The following is a 20476-nucleotide window of genomic DNA, read 5'->3' as shown; positions in this document are numbered from 1 at the left end:
TACCTCTGTGTCATTGGCTGCTATGGGCATAAAAGGAGAGAAAATCATGGTGTGGCCTCCATGTTCCCCTGACCTCAACCCTATTGAGAACCTTTGGAGTGTCCTCAAGCAAAATATCTGAGGGTGGGAGGCAGTTCACATCAAAACAGAATCTCTGGGAGGTTATTTTGACATCCTGCAAAGATATTCAAGCAGAAACTGTCCAAATACGAACAAATTCAATGGATGCAAGAATTGTGAAGGGGTCCTATGTTAACATGTAACTTGGCCTGTTAAGTTTTTTTTGATTGAAAGAGCTTTTGATTTCTGTAAATATGACCTCCTGATGCTGCAAGTTCAACAAATTACCATTTTATTTCTCTTTACAACCTTTAAAATGTTTTGATCTCTGTTGTGCATAATAATTTGAAACAGTGCATTTTGAGTTTTTTACTTCTAAAAAAAAAAAAATCTGTTATTAGGAGATTTGTTCAATCAAATTTGCATTATACTCCAACGGTTGACGGCTTGAAGATTATACCGACTGTCATTTGCATCGACTATTTAGGAAAATCAGCGAAAAATAACATTTGCATAATTTGGAATGTGGTGTATACTGATACTCTGTTCAGTTTGTGTGTACACTGGTTTGATTTATTGAGGTCAGTTTACATGGACATTTGTACATGTTTGGGATGTTATTGGAGTAAAGTTAGTCATGGGAAAACCTCTTTAATTATATGGAGGGATGATTGAACACAATGTTCCAGGATGTTGGTGCTGCTGTTCTTCCAGGGTCTTTGCAGATGAGCACAACGTAAGCGCCACTCGGAAAACTAAACCAGGGCCCTACTGTAAGGCCGGATTCACACAAGCGTGTAAGGTTTGCGCGCGCAAAAAACGCTGCGTTTTGCGCTCGTTGCAGTTCTGTGTGTCATCGGTGAGTGGTGCGTGGCTGTGTGATTTTAACGCATATGCCAAGTATAGGACATGTCATGAGTTTTACGCAGCGGACATACGCTGCGTGAAAATCACGGACTGTCTGAACGGTCCCATTGACAGGCCCGTGCGACGTGCGTGATTTTCACGCGCGTATCACGGACGTTAAATACGCTCGTGTAACTAAGGCCTAAATACTATACTGCCACATACATACTACACACACCTTTAGGATTCGTTCACACCTGCGTCAGTGTGTTTCGTTGTTTTCCTGAGTTAGAAGAGCAGAACAAGGGAATAATGGAAGCAACGGTTCCATTGCAAAACGGACACTGCCGACGGAAAGTATTGACTTTAATGGGTTCCGTTGGCTTTCTGTCGGGTTGTGCAAGACTTTACCGGTGACGATAGTACAGCATCTCAGTCGGATATGCTACAGATGTGCACGGGGCACTTTGGCTTCCACAAGATCCCCTGCTATACTCGGCCTGTATCAGCAAGCAGTTGGGGACGTCCACTTTTAAAGAATCTACTGACATTTCCACCTTGTGGAAACCTGTGCAAGACTCTAGAAATGACGCTGCGTGGAACGCGCTGCTCCTGGGGCACCATCTGGTTTCGAGTCGATATCTAATCCTATCCCACATAAAATCATTGATATTGGATCACTGAGCCATATCTATCTAACATACACACCATACATTCTTAGGCCAGATTCAGACGAACGTGTGTGTTTTGCGCGCCCAAAATACGCTGCGTTTTGCACGCGCAAAAGGCACTTCACAGCTCCGTGTGCCCTGTTCATATGGATGCGCGGATGCATGCTTTTCGCGCAGCCGCCATCATTATGACACTCCGTTTGGATGTTTGTAAACAGAAAAGCACGTGGTGCTTTTCTGTTTACATTCATTCTTTTACTGCTGTTGCGCGAATAACGCTTGTCCCACGGAAGTGCTTCCGTGGGGCATGCGTGATTTTCACGCACCCATTGACTTCAATGGGTGCGTGATGCGCGAAAAACGCAGAAATATAGAACATGTCGCGAGTTTTAGCCAGCGGACTCACTGCGCAAAACTCACGGACAGTCTGCACTGCCCCATAGACTTACATAGGTCTGTGCGACCCGTGTGAAAACCATGCGGGCTGCACGGACGCAAATCACGTTCGTGTGAATCCGCCCTTGCACTAATCTGCCTTTTGAAGTAGCCACCATTTTGCCGACAAGGAATAATTTGCTCTTAGTTGTTCAGTAGGGTTTATGGAGGAGTTGTAATGCAAGTTCATGAAGCAAAGTAACGTATGATATTCAGAACGATCATAAATTTTTGCTTACATTATTAAAGGGGTTTTGCGGTTACAACACGTTACCCCCTATCCGTAGGGTAAGTGGTAACTTGCTGATTGGTGGGTATACGACCGCTCGGACCTCCGCCCTTTACGAGAACAGGGAGCCCGAACCCCAGGCTTGAACCAAGCAGCAGTGCACATGAGCGACCCGCCGCTCCATTCAATCTCTCGCAGCGCTGGAAAAAGCCAGTGCTGCCATAGAGAATGAATGGAGCGGCAGTGCACATAAGCAACCTGCAGCTCGGTTCAAACATGGGGTTCGGGCTTCCCATTCTTGTAAATGGTGGGGTTCCGAGCACCCACAGATGAGCAAGTTACCCCTTACCCTACAGATAGGGGGTAACTTGTTGTAACCGGAATACCCCCTTTAAACAAGTCAGTCTGGTATGAAGTAATTTGTATTGCTCTCCCCCCTATAAATCAAGTGCATTCAAAGATAATAGCAATATATCTAAAGGGAGGCTTCAAATGCGTGTTTGGTTTTTTTATTGTTTTTTTTTTTATAAACTGGGTTTTTTTTTGTTTTATCTGTGGCCAGATGTTAGCTGGAAGTCTATGGGGAAATATAGAATGCCCTACAAACGTGTGGTTGTTTTTTTTTGGGGGGGGGGGGTTGTTTATTAGGTGGTGGCTTTTTCTCTGATCTTGTGTGTTGTTTTTTTTTAGTTGTTTTTTTTTTTGGCTCATTGATGTTATCAAATTGCAGCAAGCCTGGCATTGGGGTTTTTTCGAGGAATTTTGTAGACAGTCTTAGCTGTTTTTTGGTTTGTTTTGTTTTTTGCCTCCAAAAAAGCGCAAGTGTCTCTGTTGCAGGTTTTGTTTTTTTCGTTTTACCGAAACTATCATGTGTTGCCAAGAGGATCCTTGGCATCATGTAGTCTTTGAACCATGATGAGCATTGTAAAAAACGCAGGTACTAAAACATGCGATTAGCAAAAAAGCCACCAAAAACGCAATAAAAATCTCATGTAACATTTTCCAAAGGAAATAGCCACACAAAAAGTGTTAAGGAAGCCTAAAGTAATTATTTTTTTTCTTTTCTAGGATATTTTGCATTCATTAAGCTTTCAAGAAGTAAAGGAATACATATATAACTTGTTTAATGCTCTCAAACGTATCCACCACTTTGGTATTGTCCACCGAGATGTTAAACCAAGTAACTTTTTATACAGCAGAAGACTAAAACAGTAAGTTTGTGTATTGCATTCTAAATAGACCAATGGATATGGCTGTATTCTATATAAAATAGGACTGTAGACTTAAGTTTCTACATGTTTGTTTCGCCTTTCATATTACTATTATCATATATTGACAAAGTGGTTTAAAGGGCCTGCCCCATTTGGTCAACCGCTTCTCTAAATGAATACCTGCTGTGGTCAACTGGCCGGTATACGTGGTCACGCTGACTACTCCAGAGCCATTCTTTGCAGTGGCTCTCCACTCAGGCGAACAGGATTTCTGAGCATAGAATCACCTATAAGGTCCATTTGCCCTAATTCGACATATGGACAGGGGTTGTTCTAATTTATACAACCTCTTTAACGCTTTCACTGCGAAGGACATATGACTTTAAACGCTGGTTTCGACTACTGTATTAGAGGAAGAGCTTAGATCTTGGCAACATATTAAAGCCCAGAATCTAAGCTTTCTAATTATACCAGGTCTCTAGGGGCAATATTCGGGTAGCATCGTTTGAAGTTGGGTAGCCGGATGAAAAGTTTTACTTCCTAGTTCTGTGTATAGAAATGGGATGGGAGGAGGGAAAGGTGATAAATATGTGATCTGTGTGGGTCTGACTGCTGGGAAAACCCCTTTTAAGAGAATCACCTTTTTGAGGCACAGTTAAAAAAAAACAAGGAGTTACCACAAATCACGTGTGACCGCAATTTTATTGAGGAGTCTGTCGGAGTTCTTAGGACTATCTCTCAGCTTATAATCCTATTGGGATACATTGATGTTGCAGTAATAGTTTGATTTTGTACTGCAACTTGAGGGTGATCCTTCTATTGTTAGACAGTTATAGAATTTATTGTTAAAAAAATGCTTTGAATTTTGTTCTCAGTCTCTTCAGATCTCTAACAAGGTCTACTGGAAGACAACTGTTATATAGGTGTATTGTTACGTTCATGCAGATGCCAGTAACTGAAAAGTGAAATGAGCACTGGCTGATTGTCCTCCTGTACTTGCCTAGGGAGCTAAATCTAATGGCAGTCATAAGCTCTGTAGTACCATGTCACTAGCACTAAACTGCAGTACACCTTTTAATTTATTGTAAAATGCAGGCACAGTGTTAATCACTCGTCTTTTCTTACTCTCCCCCCCCCCCCCCCTCCCTTTCTCCCTTTTTAGGTATGCATTGGTAGATTTTGGATTGGCCCAAGGAACACCAGACACTCAAATAGAACTTCTTAAAATCCTCCAGACCAAAAAACAGGGGAGTTGCTCAAAAAGTAATCTTCACACAATTTCAGGAAATATACCGGTACCTAGAGATGTAGTTCTGCCTTCCTCAACAAAACAGTCTGTTAAAAGACATTGGTCACATTCCCAGATAAAGCCAGGAAACAATGGAAAGGTTCTCAGTCTTTTACTTCTTTCTGTATGCCGAAAATCAAAACCAAATTGTAATCCTTCATACCTGCGTGTCCTTCCTTTTTTTTTTCCCCCCCATGTCCCCTTCAACAAATCTGTTGGTCCTTTTTTTTTTTTTTTTTTTTTATAATGTTTACAATTGTAAAAGTACTTTGTGTTCCAACTGGTGTTTGTGATGTTGCTTGCTATGATGTTTATTACTCTGTCTAGACAGTGGTGTTCTTGCACATTTGAAAGGGTTTATGTGCCTAGAATCATGCATGCAGCTGTTCTTATTTTATTTCACTCCTTAAGTATGTTATTATCTTCTGTAAAGTGTCATAGATATATTTCTTATTGTGCTCTATTTGGATGGATTTTTTTCTAGGAAGGATTGCTTGGCGGATCAACGCAACGGTCTGTGTTTGGAGAGAGGAATTTTAATGTTCATAGTACTGTCATCCATGAAGTCAATGCTGAAAAAGTAAGCTCAACATAAAAATAAAGACTTCTAATATAAGATCACACTGCCCATATCCTGTACCTGCAAAAAAAAACACATTTTGAAATTATTTGTGTGTGTGTGTGTATATGTATGTATGTGTGTGTATATATATATATAACTGTAATGTGGGACAGCAGATGTGAATGAGTTCCTTGTGAGGTACAACCGAGGATGCGTTAATACTGCGTTCATAATATCTGTTATCCTGTATGGCTTTTATCTTCTGGATGCCACACGCTTTAAAGTGTACCTGTCGTTTCAGGCGACTATTTCTTTTTTTTTTTTTTTAATCAGTTCAATTTTATTTAACAAACTTCACATGTTTACAGGTCATTGTACTTTCTCATACAGTGTATAAGCAAATTTCCACAGACCCAATTATTTATGTCCAACCAAACATTCCCTTCCCCCCCAACTCCCCCTTGTATCCCCCCAGCCGGTCTTCTCGATACCCCTTTTCCAATCCTATCTCCTTCTCTTCCCCTTTTCCATTCCCCATCTTACGCCTGCTCTCCGTATGTACCCCACCATCAGTAGCCCTATACCTGAAAGTGTGATCTTAGTGTCATTAGCTCCACAGAAGCATACCCAGATTGATCAATCCACCTAGCCCATTGTTTTTCAAACTTGACCTTGGACCCCCTCTTGGAGTATATCCTATATTCCATCAGAACCTGTGAGTTGAGTGCCCCTATGATTTCTTGTTTTGAGGGTGGCTCCGCATCCAGCCAGTGCTTTGCTATTCCTTTCCTAACTTGATATAGTATTTTAGCGATTGCCAACCCTGACATCCTATCCCCCTCCAAATCCCCAACATACCCTAGCAGCATTACCACAGGATCCCATGGAATCTGTACCTCAAACACTCTCCCCACTAGCTCCAATATTTCCGTCCACAGAATCCCCAACCTCCCGCATGTCCAGAACATATGGAGGATGTCTGCTTTTTCCTCCCAGGCGACTATTTCTGGCCATTATATGACTTGTGGCCTGCATATTTTAGCAACTTTCCCCTCTGCAGGCTTTCTCTCAAGTCTGTTTTCCCTGAGCTAGTGGGTGGAGCCTAACTGCAATCATGTCTGCCATACACAGCATGCCCAAAAGAAATATCCTGCTCCCCTATATCTTTGTAGTAAAGAAATAGCATCAGCAGCAACGTGGAGGACAACATACGGTAGTAATGAGCAGCGTAGCTGTGAATCCACCATTGGGGTGAGTTAGAACACTTACTAGAGGCTGCAGCATATATCCCTCTCTCCTCCACCTTCCTCCCCTCGTAGACCTTCTATTGGCAGCTGTAACCTGATCCCTAAATGAGCTGATAGACCTTGTCTTGAGGAGACAATATAGCTGTAAATTCAGAGTAAGTGAACCGGTGGGGGGGCGGGTGACACATCTGTTACCAGCAGCCATAGTTTGTGTGTGGGTCTCATTGCTCCCTCCGCCTTCTCCCCTCTTCATAGACTTTATGGGCAGCAGTCTCTGAAGAGGCACTCCCCTGCTTTCTGTGGTCTCTGTGTTTTGTGTAATTCGAGATAGATGGATGAAGCAACTACATTTTAACAGTAGGCAAATTACAAAGTTGTTATACGTGATGCATACTATTAGATTCGCATAAGTTGCTTGAAAAATAGGTGTCCATTTAAGGGGTTACAAGGTGCTAGACATTTTTATAAATCAAGCTGTTAAGTGACAAAATAAGGATCTGTTCACACATGTCAGGATTTGCATTTTTACAGGCGCCATGACTGATCCGTTGTGATCCGCCATGAGGAATCCGTTTTTTTTTTTTTCTCAATTGACTTTTATAATGGATTAGTCAGGTATCAGATTTTTTCTTTCTTTCCTGGATACAATACTGCATGTGCTACGCAATACTGACCGTCAAAAAGCGAATGAAGCCAAACGGAAAATAACTAGCGGTGGTGTGAATAGAGCCTAAGGCTCTGTTTACATATGCGCTACAATTTCCGTTATTCTGATCCGTTGGCGGAACAGAAAAACGTGACCACTGAATCTGTCGCATGATGGGAAAACGATGGTACCTAAAGGCGCTCGTAACAGGTCTTTACCAAAATTCTCTCTCTGGTGATGGCAGATCTTCGAATCAGGGACATTCTGATGGTCTTCGTCCAGAGAGAACAAGGTAGCCACTCTCCGGGTCATCCTGGATACCTTGATTCAATTCTATTATTAATCGCTCCAAGTTCTGTCTACTTCCCAGACACTTAACTTTCTGTGCATAAATTTCGATTGTCAGTCAGCAAGAGTGTTTGTCACTTTTCATGACTTAACAGCTTTTTTTAGTTTAGGAAACACATTTGTTTTTCAGTTCTGTTTCACTGGATCCTTCAATATTACGGTATTCCCTGTTTGTGTATCCCTTTTATTAACTATAACTTCAATCATCTGCATTAATATGTACTGCCCAAAAATGAATTATTATTTTTTTACTAATTCTTTCTGATTATTATTAATTTAGTTAGAATAAAAAATGTTTTACTGCATGTGCTGACTTTATAACTACTTTATTAATCGCTTCATTACAGAACATAAAGCAATTCAAGATAACGGATGCAACATCCAGGAAATTGGCTGCCCGAAAGCCTGTTTCTGCAAAGAACACAAGTGGGGGGGTGGCCAGGAAAGCTGCCAGTACTTGCCCAGCCAGCTTGACCTGTGAATGTTATGCAAGAGATCAAGTCTGCAGTATTTGCCTTGCAAGGTAAAGTATGTTGATGACTTAAAACCACACGGTACATTAGCTGGGCCAGATGTATTATACAACTCATTCTACAAGACAAAGATGTACTCTGTTATGTAGTTGATATAAGCGCTAGTTTGCTCGAGCTAATATTAGTATATTCTACTTAAAGCGTTATTACAACTTTAGCAAATTAAAGATTATTCATTATAAGATGTAAGTTAAAGAGGCTCTGTCACCACATTATAAGTGCCCTGTCTCCTACATAAGGAGATCGGAGCTGTAATGTAGGTGACGGTAATGCTTTTTATTTAAAAAAACGATATTTTTTCACAACGTTAGGAGCGATTTTGGTTTATGCTAATGAGCTTTCTTAATGCCCAAGTTGGCGTTGTACAGAGGAGTGTATGACGCTGACCAATCAGCATCATGCACTCCTCTCCATTCATTTACACTGCACTAGTGATATAGATATATCGCTATGTGCAGCCTCATACACAAGCCCTAACATTACTACAGTGTCCTGATAATGAATACACATGAAATCCAGCCTGGACGTTGTGTACTCAGAATCCTGACACTTCTGAATCTTTTCTGTGAGATTCTGGCAAGTGAAACCAAATCTCGCGAGTGGCTATTATTATTTAAAGCACCTGTTCGCTATCCTTCATCAGCATTTCTGACCTGGCTGTGTCCATTTGTAAGTATGGCCTTTTTTTGGTGTTTTTGTATATATGTCCCCTTGGTTTTATCTGTTTTATTAAGAAAGCTCATTAGCATAAACCAAAATCGCTCCTAACGTTGCGAAAAAAGATCGTTTTTTTAAATAAAAAGCATTACTGTCATCTACATTACAGCGCCCATCTCCTTATGTAGGAGATAGGGCACTTATAATGTGGTGACAGAGCCTCTTTAAATACTATATATAACATTTTTATTTTTTATTTTTTTTTAAATGTTCAATCGCATCCTAAATGCTAAATTGAAGCAACTTAAATTAAATGACCAGGACAAATCTTTACTGGAAGTAAACAATGAACGTTCCTATTGAATGACTGCAAGCAGAGATCTTGAAAACCGTGAGGAATTGCTAAAGTATATTGGAATAATGCATGACTTTTTATTATACAATGCATAGCCTGTATTTGCTGAAATTCTAATAAGTTTAATAAAGTTAATAAATAAAAAATTTGAAAAACCCACTTTTTCCCCTTACAAAATGCTTTACAATTTTAAAAACAAAATAAAGTAAAAAAAAGTTACACATATTTGGTATCGCCGCGTCCGTAACAACCCAGACTATAAAGCTATCACATTATTTAACCCGCACGGTGAACGCCGTAGAAAACAATGGAAAAATTGCTGTTTTCTGTGAATCCTGCCTTAAAAAAAAAAAATTTGATAAGTGATCAAAAAGTCGCATCTACTCCAAAATGGTACCAATAATAACTACAAGTCGTCCCGCAACAAGAAAGCCCTCATACAACTGCATCGGCGGAAAAATATCTCTTCAAATATGGAGACGCAAAAACAAATCATTTTGAAAAAAAGTGTTTTTACTGTGTAAAAGTAGTAAAACGTACAAAATCCTATATAAATTTGGTATTGTTGCAATCATAACAACTTGCTGAGTAAAGCTATTGTGTTATTTATACCACACGGTAAACGGCGTAGATTTAGGATGAAAAAAAAATAATTGGCGAATTGTTTTTTTTTTTCTATCTCCCCCAAAAGTTGTTAAACGTTAATCAATAAATTATATGTACCCCAAAATGGTGCTATTAAAAAATACAACTTGTCCTGCAAAAAACAAGACCTTATACAGCTATGTCGATGCAAAAATAAAAAAGTTATAGCTCTTGGAATGCGATGATAGAAAAACGTAAAAAAATGGCTTGGGCATTAAGGTTTAAAATAGGCTGGTCACTACGCGGTTAATATAGGGACCCTATGTATGAGGTGTACATATAGGCTTTAAGTTTAGTGCATACAAGATTTCCCAGGGAAATGCGATGAAGGTAAAGCCTGAACTCTTTGTACAGAGCCTGTGGATTTCGCAGCGAATCTGCAGCATAATCCGTATGTGTATCGTGCGAACTTCACCCCTCATTGCAAGGTGTATAATATGCGCCAGAAAGTGACATGCTGCAGATTTTAAAATCCACACCACTTGTCAGTTTCTCGGTGTAAAAATTCTGCAGCATGTGGATGAGATTTCATACTATATTACAGTGAGTATTTTCCGCTTGAAAATCCGTAGAATTTCTGACTTGTGTCGACTTAGCCTTACATTGATCGCTTCTGCTTGTAAAAAGGGGCCAGTGTGGGTAATAGTTGTATAATGGGAAATTGATGTTAAAGGGGTTTTCCAGTTTTATGTAAATGAAGAGTTCTACATCTTATATAATTTGTGTTTCAATTTCTCATTATTTTCATGATATTTGTTTCAGTGAATGCGATCATTTTTGTTTTCATTTTTATCCAGTCGAGGCAATTCTCTGAAGTTAGCAGCCTGGACTCCAGACTAATACAATGTACACTAGCAGAGAGATTTGAGGAGCTGTTGCTGTATTTAGCTCATAGAGTATTGTCTAGAATGGATAATATATTGTATACACTTTTCAGCTGAGAGCAGGACCAAATATGAACGGATTTGAGGCATATAAAAAAGTGTTGACTTTCATTGGCGATTCTAAGACCTGCATCTATACAAAAATAAAATAACGATCGACACCCGACCCTCCTGCCTTGTGGGAACTCTGTGGAGAGATGGCCATGCATAGGCTTGTGGCTCTATTATTTTCTATTTGAGTTGCTGAAACAACTGAGCAAGCGCAATGTAATAGTATTTACAATGTGATACCGGAATTATGAATTATGATCATCCTTGTACTTGTCTATTTGCACTTGTTGACAATTCAACCAGAGATTGATGTTTTTTTCCTCTCTTCATATTAAGAACCAGACAAGTTGCCCCAAGAGCTGGCACACCTGGCTTCCGTGCACCAGAGGTGTTAACAAAGTGCCCTAATCAATCTACAGGTAAACTATATTGTTATTTTTATTTCCCGTTTGTCTTCCGCTATTGCTCTTCAAGGATTCCTGGTTATCAAGTAGTTTTGAGCCAAATGTACTAGTCTATTGCAATTGGCAGATTATTGGATGCTGTATTAGATTTAATCCCTAAACGAACACCGATGCAACATTCAAGGGGTCGTTTTCTAAAGTGCTGTAAAAAGATGTGCGCTGGTTTCTCATACTGTGCTGGAGCGAGTGTGGCTCTGTCTAATTACAGCTTGACTCCTGTTATGGACGGAATCAAAGGAATAGTAACCGGAATATGATCAGAAGGGGTCTCCGCTCATTGATCAGGTCACAGACGTCTCTGCTATAATTGCATAATGTATTACCGTACAGTAGTATTCTAAAACATTATAAATGTAAAAAGTAAAATCGTAATCCCTTTGTTTTTTTTTTTTCAGTTTGTCTCATTGGGGGACATAGACCATGGGTATATGCTGTTGCCATTATGAGGCGTGACACTAAGAATGTGTTGAGTCCTACAGTATATACTCCTCCTACAGGCACCAGCTAGTCTTAGCTTGGGGTCTGTGGGAGCCAGACGCCACTGCTGGTACAACAGACTGTTTTGTTTTGTTTTTTTCTTTCCCTCTTTCCATTCCAGCGGGGTAACGGGAGATGCTGTCCCCCTACTTTCTCTTATATCTGGTGGGCGCTTGGTGTTCCAACGCACTGTTGTCCCCCTGCCATGCGGATGACAAGCGCGCAAGCTCCTCTGTTGCACACCAGCCGGGGGTCATCCCACTTCTGCTCCATTAGTGTCCCAACTCATAGTAGCTGGCACACAGAGGGAAATGCTGGTCTCCCCCGTTTTGGATTTGGAAGGGACTTCACTACAGGTGATTATGAATCCCATCCCCCCCCCCCCCCCACCATCTACAGAATGTGCGCTCTTTGGCGCAATCCTGTTGCACGATCACACTGCAGCGCCGCTGTGGATGCTTCCCCATGTAGATACTTTTATTAGAGACCTTTTCATCAGCCATTCCACGACATCCGACGCCGTTTTCTTCACACACTGGTCTGCCATCTTTAGACTCCTTGCAGAAGAGGGACTCTCTCCCCTGCTTCCAGAGGGCATGTGGTTGGCGGCAGTTAGTTGACTGCTGTTGGCCAAACGCTGCATGAGGGGGTGGATCTTCAACCTCCCGCTTCCTACTGCTCTCAGAGAACGGAGACACAGCCTCACAGGACCTTTACAGACCTGCTGCTGTTGGCAGGCTTGTTTCACTTCCTTCAAATGGGTAGGATGAGCCATTGTCACGTCCCCCCATCCCGCGCCTTCCTAACCATCGCTGTACTGGAACAAGATCAGGACAGTAGAGGAGCAGATACCTAAATTACTAGGTACTCTAAAGCGGAGATTGCACCCTTCTAAAGCAGTCATAGCCTTGCCTCTAGCAGTATTGGGTGGATCTGTAGTCATTAGCTGTCCCAGTGTCACTGGAACATGGTGAACCTGTATTGCCATGTCAGACACCAAAGGAGCAGCCTCTTGGCAGCTACCATATGTTACTCGTTTTGCCTGTTCCACATGTGGCAAAAAATTCTCATGGGGTCAACCTATTCACCTAAAATTTGTAACCTCTCTCTTTCTTCTGGTATCTTTCTCCCTTTTAAACATGCCATTATAAGCCCATTACTGAAAAAAACAACTCTTGACCCATCCAGCGCTGCTAACTAACGACCGGTTTCTAATCTCCCCTTCATCTCCAAGCTCCTGGAACGCTTGGTCTACTCTCGCCTTATCGGCTATCTCTGCGAACTCCATTCTAGACCCCTTACAATCTGGTTTCCGCACTCCACAGACACTGCCCTTACTAAAGTGTCAAATGATCTCTTGGCAGCTAAATCGGACGATAAATACTCTTGATTCTTCTGGATCTCTCTGCAGCCTTTGACACTATAGACCACAAACTCCTACTTAACATGCTCCACTCCATTGGCCTTGAAGACACCGCTCTCTTGGTTTTCCTCCTATCTCTGACTGCTCGTCAGTGTGTCATGTGCTGGTTCCACTTCTCCTCTTCACCTTGCTATCGGGGTTCCTCAGGGATCAGTCCTAGGTCCGCTTCTCTTTTCTCTCTACACAGCTCCTATTGGACAAACCATCAGCAGATGTGGCTTTCAGTACCATCTCTACGCTGATGACACCCAATTATATACCTCTTCCCGTGACATCACCCCTGCTCTAATACAGAACACCAGTGATTGTCTGTCCGCTGTCTCGAACATCATGTCCTCTCTCTATCTGAAACTGAATCTTTTTAAAACTGAGCTCCTTGTGTTCCCACCATCTACTAACCTCCCTAAACCTCTCCATCTCAGTGTGTAATACTAGCATAACTCATAGGCAGCATACCCACTGTCTCGGGGTTAGTTTTGACTCAGATCTTTCCTTTACTCCTCACATTCAATCACTTTCACGCTCCTGTCATCTTCACCTCAAAAACTTCTCCAGAATCCGCTCTTTTCTTACTGAGGAAACAGCCAAAACTCATTGTTGCTCTGACTCACTCTCGTCTTGCCTACTGTAACTCATTACTACTCGGTCTTCCTCTCCCCTCTCCAATCTATCCTCAATGCAGCAGCCAGGCTCATATTTCTGACCAACCGCTACACCAACGCCTCTGCCATGTGCCAGTCACTGCACTGGTTGCCCATCCCCTTCAGAAAGGGCATTAAATTCAAACTTATTACTCTCACCCACAAAGCTCTCCACAGTGCTGCACCTCCTTACATCTCCTCCCTCATCTCTGTCTACCGCCCTACTCGCGCTCTACGTTCTGCGACCTCCTGTCTGGATTGTAAATTAGCTTTGTCACTATGTTAGGTCTGATATTGTCTATGTTCCCTTTAAATTGTAAAGTGCTGCATAATATGTGGACGCTATATAAATTATAATTATTATGTGCACATCCAGCAACCAACAGCAAAAAAAAACAAAAAACACACAAAGTATTAAAATAGGCGGCTCTGTCAAGTGCTGCAATGTTCTTATCTTGCCAACATTTACACAGTCGAGTCACATTATTATGACCACCAGCTAATATCCAGAGTAACCGCTGTTTGCAGCACGGACAGCAGCTAGATGGGCTGGGAGTGACTCCATAAGGTTCTTGTAGGTTGTATCTGGAGCCATGCTGACTGCAGAGCATCCCACACTTGCTGGAGGGTATGTGGGGGAAGATCCATAGGGTGAACATGACGGTTGAGGTGGTCCCACAAATGCTCAATTGGGTTCAAGTCTGGCAAATTAGGGGACCAGGGAAGTACTTCGAAGTCTTGGCCGTGCTCTTCTAACCACTGTCGGACATTTCTAGCCGTGTGACATGTCGCATTGTCTTGCTGGAAGATTACATCTGCCCCAGGGAAGACAAACCGCATGTATGGGTGGACTTGATCTGTAACGATGGATTCATACCCAAATCGGTTCAGAGTGCCTTCCACATGGATGAGTGGGCCCAGAGAATGCCATGATAAAATTCCCCAGACCATAAAGCTGCTGCCACCAGCTTGTGTTCTTCCAGCAATGGTTGCCGGGTGTTTGTTCTCTGGTGTTTCTCGTCTGACACGTCAACATCAATCTGTTTTGATGAAGCAAAAAACGTGACTCATCGGAGAAGACAACCCTTTGTCAATCATCGGTGGTCCAATTCCGATACTGTCGTGCAAATTGAAGCCTTTTTTTCTGATGCACCTTTGTTAGCAGAGGAGCACTGACCGTCCGTCTGCTTTGGAGCCCCATACACAGTAGGGTTCGCTGAACTGTTTTAGAGACACAGAAAACTAATTTGTACACATGCAGCACTAATATGGTCAATCACCCATTGGAAATGAGTAAATGGATCTACAACAGTGTCAATTGTCTGAGAGATCAATATAAATAGCAATAGTATACCAATATGAGAACCATATAAAGAAACCAAGTGTGACTTGGTATTCTGACCAAACATATACAGAGAAACCTATAACGGAAGTGGTCAAAAATTAACCCAAACATAATAAGTAATAGAAATTCATCTTTATTAACAAACAGATAACAAATAGAAGTTAAAAATGAGTCATGCAATGTTAAAAAAGGCGTCCGCCTATGCAGGATATATTAAATGTTAATAGGGTACGAACATATATATAAGAGACATGTGGAATAAATGCTTGTATAACAATTATGTGCTACATGCACGTAGATCGCAAAAAGTGCGTATATAAAGTGCTAATGTGCAGAAAAAATGCTTCCTATGTAAACAACCACATTTGTATGGTGTAACAGTATACCATGTGTATGAGCAGCAGAGAAATCCAGGCTCATAGGCATAAGGTATAGCCTAGACCCAGGAAGATAACAGCCAAATGTCTAATGATGTAGATAAAAGTACGTACCCAGATTCATATCACGGCATAGGGGAGACGCCAGACCCGACGCGTAAGTCGATCTTACCTGCAAACGCTGATGCTGCTGCAGAATCAACTGTAGCCTCTGGTGCCGATGTGGCCGTCACGATGCAGGACCTGTGAGTGACGTCACAGATCTGCACTGTCAGAAGCTGGGCGTTCTGAAGAGAAGAGGATGTTACTTCTCATCAGAACGCACAGCTAGTGAAAGTATTAAAAACGCCGCCCGATGTATACACATAATACACGCCCACTTGGACTTTTACTTTTAAACACACCCACTTGGACTTTTGCAAGCCTCATTTGCATAACTACAAAAATGGTCATAACTTGGCCAAAAATGCTCGTTTTTTAAAAATAAAAACGTTACTGTAATCTACATTGCAGCGCCTATCTGCTGCAATAGCAGATAGGGGTTGCAAAATCTGGTGACAGAGCCTCTTTAAGTAGGAGGTGGTCATAATAATGTGACTCACCGGTGTTTGCTCATAACTACGAGAAGGGAAAACGCTGATATGAATTACTTGAAAGAAAGTTGAGAGAATTTGCCATTTGAGCTCCTTATGGAAATGTTTAAACTTCATCTTATTCCATAAAGGAAAAAAAAATCCAATAAGAACATGAAGTGTGGTGTTCTAAAACAAACTATTTACATTGTGGTGTCACATACTGTCATGTGATTTTCTAAATATATCTAAAAACATTGCGCTATTAGAAGTTATTTAACAGTCTGCTTCTCCCATTACACTTGTGCAGTTTTGAGATTATCCAGTCTCCGTTGGCCCGATAGACATTAAATGGAACGGTAGCAGGAACTCTGGTCTCAACCCCAATTCAAGAGATCTGTGTGGCTCCGATTTGGTGGGGCCCCAGCTATCATTCATTTATCACCTATCCTGTGGATAGGTGATAAATATCCTTTGTGGGGAAACGCCTTTAATATACAGCTACATCAAAATATTTTCTCTGGATTGCTTAACATATGTTTATCATAATTCCTGATCAAATGTTTTTCAATTGGGTTAGAAACGAAAGAAAAGAGCAATGTTTGTTGTCCCTCAGGTTGTTAAATGACGATTAAAGTTTTTGTCAATCTCATTGCAGCGATCGATATGTGGTCTGCAGGCATCATCTTTCTCTCCCTTCTCAGTGGAAGATATCACTTTTTCAATGCTGGTGATGATATGAATGCTCTGGCTCAAATAATGACAATTCGTGGTTCACGAGAGACTGCTCAAGCTGCTAAACAATTTGGTGAGAATATATAATGAAATTCTTTTAATTTTGGGATTTCATAATCCAAAAGTTGTGGTGATGATGGATTTTGTAAAACCAAGCAAAAAAAATATCCGATTAAAAAAAGTCATGGTGACATCTCTTATAGTATTTTATATAAATATTTATGACCACAATAATCCAGAATATCTTTTTAGGCCTCATGCAGACGACAGTGTTCGGTCCGTGATATACGGACCGCATGTTGGCCAAATTTTCTGGACCGAACACAGTTCAGGGAGCTGGGCTCCTAGCATCATAGTTATGTATGACACTGGGTGTCCCTGCCTTTCCGCAGGAATACTGTCCCATAAAATCTTATGCCCACGCTGCGGAAAAAAAAGCTGTGTAAACGTTAATAAATTGACCTGTGGTGCAGAATTTAAATCCGTAGCATGTCCATTTAAGCTGTGCTTTCATGGCTTTTCTGTTGTGGGTTTTCCCCATTTGAATTCCATGGGAATCAAAACCCGAAACAGTCAAGTGTTGCCACTTTTGCGGCGGAGTCGAAAATCGCAGCTCCGGAAAAAAAGAGAATGTCATACTTACTCCCTGCAGTCCGTCCTCCTGGGATGGCGTTTCATACCATGTGACATCAGCAGCAGTCATCTGGCCTGCAACGTCATTTTAGGAGGCCCGGATTACGCACAGGAGAGAGAGAGCGGGTAAGTATAGGCGTGGTAAAATTGCCATTTTTTTGCTAAAATTTTATTAAAAATGCATCAAACAGCTTTGTTTTGCCATGATTCTGCAAAAATCGTGTTAAAAATACAGCCTAACCCTCTTCAATAAGCTCAATTTCCTAAACTTAATATTATGCGTTTTTTTAGTTGAAAAGGATCATTTATGGAGACTGACCGTGGTTGATGTCTTTTCTGACTGTCGGAAATCTTTTCTAGCCATCAGAAATGTATTTGAAATTCTTGTCTAGTGATAATCGTTATCGCTATGACTGTAGCGTGTGACAGGTCTCGCTAAAGAAGCGGTTAGTGGATTTTACGCTGAAGTTTGGGTAGGGACAAGTGTAAAGTGCACCACACACAAACATCAATAATGTTTGTACGAGAGCTTGGTGCGATTTATTTAACGCCGTGATCCGGGTGCTGGTAAATGTCCAGGTCGTGAGGTTAATAAACAGCCACTAGCTAGTAGTTAATAAACTAGCAACTGCTCATGTTCTCACTCTTTTTCTCAAAAAAAGAAAGACCCCCCCCCCCCCCTTTCCCCTATTATGTGACAGAGCAAGTTTGCTGTCTGATTGATATGCGGATAGTAACATGATGAAAAGGTAACGTTACCCCTCACCCTGGGTGCATCTATAGTCATACAGGAAGATGAAGATGGCATTTCCTCCTCTGCCTGCACCTTCTCCCGCTGGCCACCCTTTTTACTCCTACACAGTAGACACACACGGTCTTTTTTTAACCTTATCAAGTATGTAACACAGGCTGAAATGGCAGATAATATATATATATAATCTGCAGCTCCCATTTCAAGTTGCTCTAAGTTAAGGTGCTCTTACACCGGCCAATTTTGGCCGGTTCAGCACGCCAGCTCGTTGATCGGCGCTCGTTTACTCCAGACAGAAGGAGCCATGTGTGGGGACTAGTGCTCGTTACTCCGATCACTCGTCCTCATACAATATCATCATGTCGGCAGGGAGATGTGCTGCCGACAACTATATTTTATTTTTTAAAGCGATGCGATCAGCAAATGAACGAGTATTTGCTCGTTCATCTGCTAATCGCTACCCTCTCTACGCAGGGCAATTATCGTCAACGAGCGTTCTATGAAAGATCGTTGCCCGATAATTGGCCTGTGTAATAGGGCTTTTATGCTGGATTAGAGCTACGATCCAGGTCTTGTTTGAATTAAGAATCTTCACTTTCAAACAGGCCCTGTATTGCAGTTCTAGCTACAACCTAGCAGTTAAAGCTGTTAGCACAGGTGTAAGTGAGAGCTGCAAGTATATTAAGCTCCCACTTCAAACTGCTGTAGCTCCGAACCAGGTCTCGTTTGACAGCTAATATGCTTTCAAAAAAAAATCTAGCTATGATCCAGACTGAGTTATGGCTGTGATTAGCAAGGACCTATCGGATAGGTCCTTGGCTACTGATGTGCCTTTCTGCCAAGGAAAGATGTCTATGGCAGGAAAAAAGTTAAGTGGGGAAATTAATTGTCATATTGGCTATCCTGGTCTAAAATACAGTCTTCAATAGGAACATGAGGGGGAAGGTTCTAATAGAAGAACATTTCTTAAAGAATTCCCCAGATATCTGCATCGGTGAAGGATTTGTCCAGGAACAGAAAAAATATATAATTTTTTTTTCCGCAAATTCCAAACACAGAGATCAAGAGATCCTTTTCTTCTAATCCTAGACAACCCCTTTAGGAGTCTGCAAGAAATGTTAGGCGATTTCAGCTCTGAAGCATGAAAAATTGTTAATGCTGCCCTAGACTAAAATGCAAGCTTCAACTCGGAGTTAGTACAAGAGAAGTCATTTTTATTTATTTTTTTGCACAATCATAATCATAGAAATAAACATGGTCATTACAGTGCTTTTTCTTTTATCCATGGATGAGCCATTCATTCATACAGACAGTGAAGAATAAATGTACTTAAAGGGGAAAATACCATGTGATAAATGTGCATAATGCTGGATTTGCAACTAAACATTCCATTTTCCTTCTAGGTAAAACTGTGCTTTGTAGCAAAGATCTTCCAGCAAAAGATTTAAGGACATTATGTGAAGGACTGAGACAAGTGTGCATAGCCCCAACCTCCGGGACCGAATCAGATGTCCAAAAACAAAGAGCTGCATTACAAATGAAAATGATAGAAAACCAAGATGGATGGTTTTTAGAAGAGGCTTGTGCGACCCCACCTGCCAATACCAGTGAAAGTTTCAGCTACATGTCTTCTGCTGACCGCATGGATTCTGGACAATCTACTATGAATGGCTGGGACAAGGTGCCAGATGAGGCTTACCATCTACTAGATAGACTGCTGGATATGAATCCTGCCACGCGGCTCACAGCGGCAGAGGCTTTGTCACATCCACTCTTTAAATACGACCTCTGATTAGACTCCACGCTGATGCTAGATAGATAGATATATATATATATATATATATATAGTGTGTATTTATGATTTGTATTTTAAAATAAATTATTATAATAAACCTTTAAATCCAGTCTACTGTAGCTTTTATTTTTTTACTTTTTGGACTTGTAAAGAAGCTAAGCTTTAGGAATAGGGGACTAATCACAAAGAATTTACACAATCTGTAAGAGGCAAATATTTTTAGCGCCCTGTCAGAGAAACGTTCTTACACTGCGTCTTTATCACCCAGTCAGTAAACATTTTTAGGGGGGAAAATGAATTGAGTGTAAACACTTAATCCAGGCTGAGAAAGATGTTTACAGCTCCGTGATTCTTAGAAAGTTTCCATATAAGGTGATCATCTGGAGAAATAGCTGTTTTTATCTGAGATACGGCTAAAGAATGATTAGTGCAGTGTAATCAAACTTATACAGCTTGATTTTTCTTTTTCAAGAGTCTGTAATGTTAATCATGTACTTTTTCTGGCACAGGCTGCAGAAGACAAATGCTTGCAGATGTTGGAGTATGGATTGCATAAGATGTTGAAACCCACAAGACCCTGGGGCCCAAATCTTGG

General features: G+C 41.2%; 1 protein-coding gene across 3 annotated transcripts in view; it reads left to right on the top strand.

The window, feature by feature from the left end:
- The window catches only part of CDC7 (cell division cycle 7), a 41868-nt gene extending 21915 nt beyond the window's left edge, over positions 1-19953 (top strand). For 2 of the 3 annotated variants that reach the window (XM_075833232.1, XM_075833234.1), the window contains 7 exons: positions 3310-3452; positions 4615-4840; positions 5225-5320; positions 7891-8066; positions 11005-11087; positions 16626-16775; positions 19490-19953. In XM_075833232.1, coding sequence (XP_075689347.1) covers positions 3310-3452; positions 4615-4840; positions 5225-5320; positions 7891-8066; positions 11005-11087; positions 16626-16775; positions 19490-19878 — 1263 coding nt within the window. In that variant the 3' untranslated portion in view covers positions 19879-19953. The remainder of the gene's footprint in view (positions 1-3309; positions 3453-4614; positions 4841-5224; positions 5321-7890; positions 8067-11004; positions 11088-16625; positions 16776-19489) is intronic. The other variant, XM_075833233.1, reaches the window with a different exon arrangement.
- Positions 19954-20476: the final 523 nt, after the last annotated feature.

This window comes from Rhinoderma darwinii, chromosome 7 (assembly GCF_050947455.1).
Source record: "Rhinoderma darwinii isolate aRhiDar2 chromosome 7, aRhiDar2.hap1, whole genome shotgun sequence".
NCBI lineage: Eukaryota > Metazoa > Chordata > Amphibia > Anura > Rhinodermatidae > Rhinoderma > Rhinoderma darwinii.
Note: the sequence above shows the minus strand (reverse complement) of the source record. Positions and strands in the feature narration are given on the sequence as shown.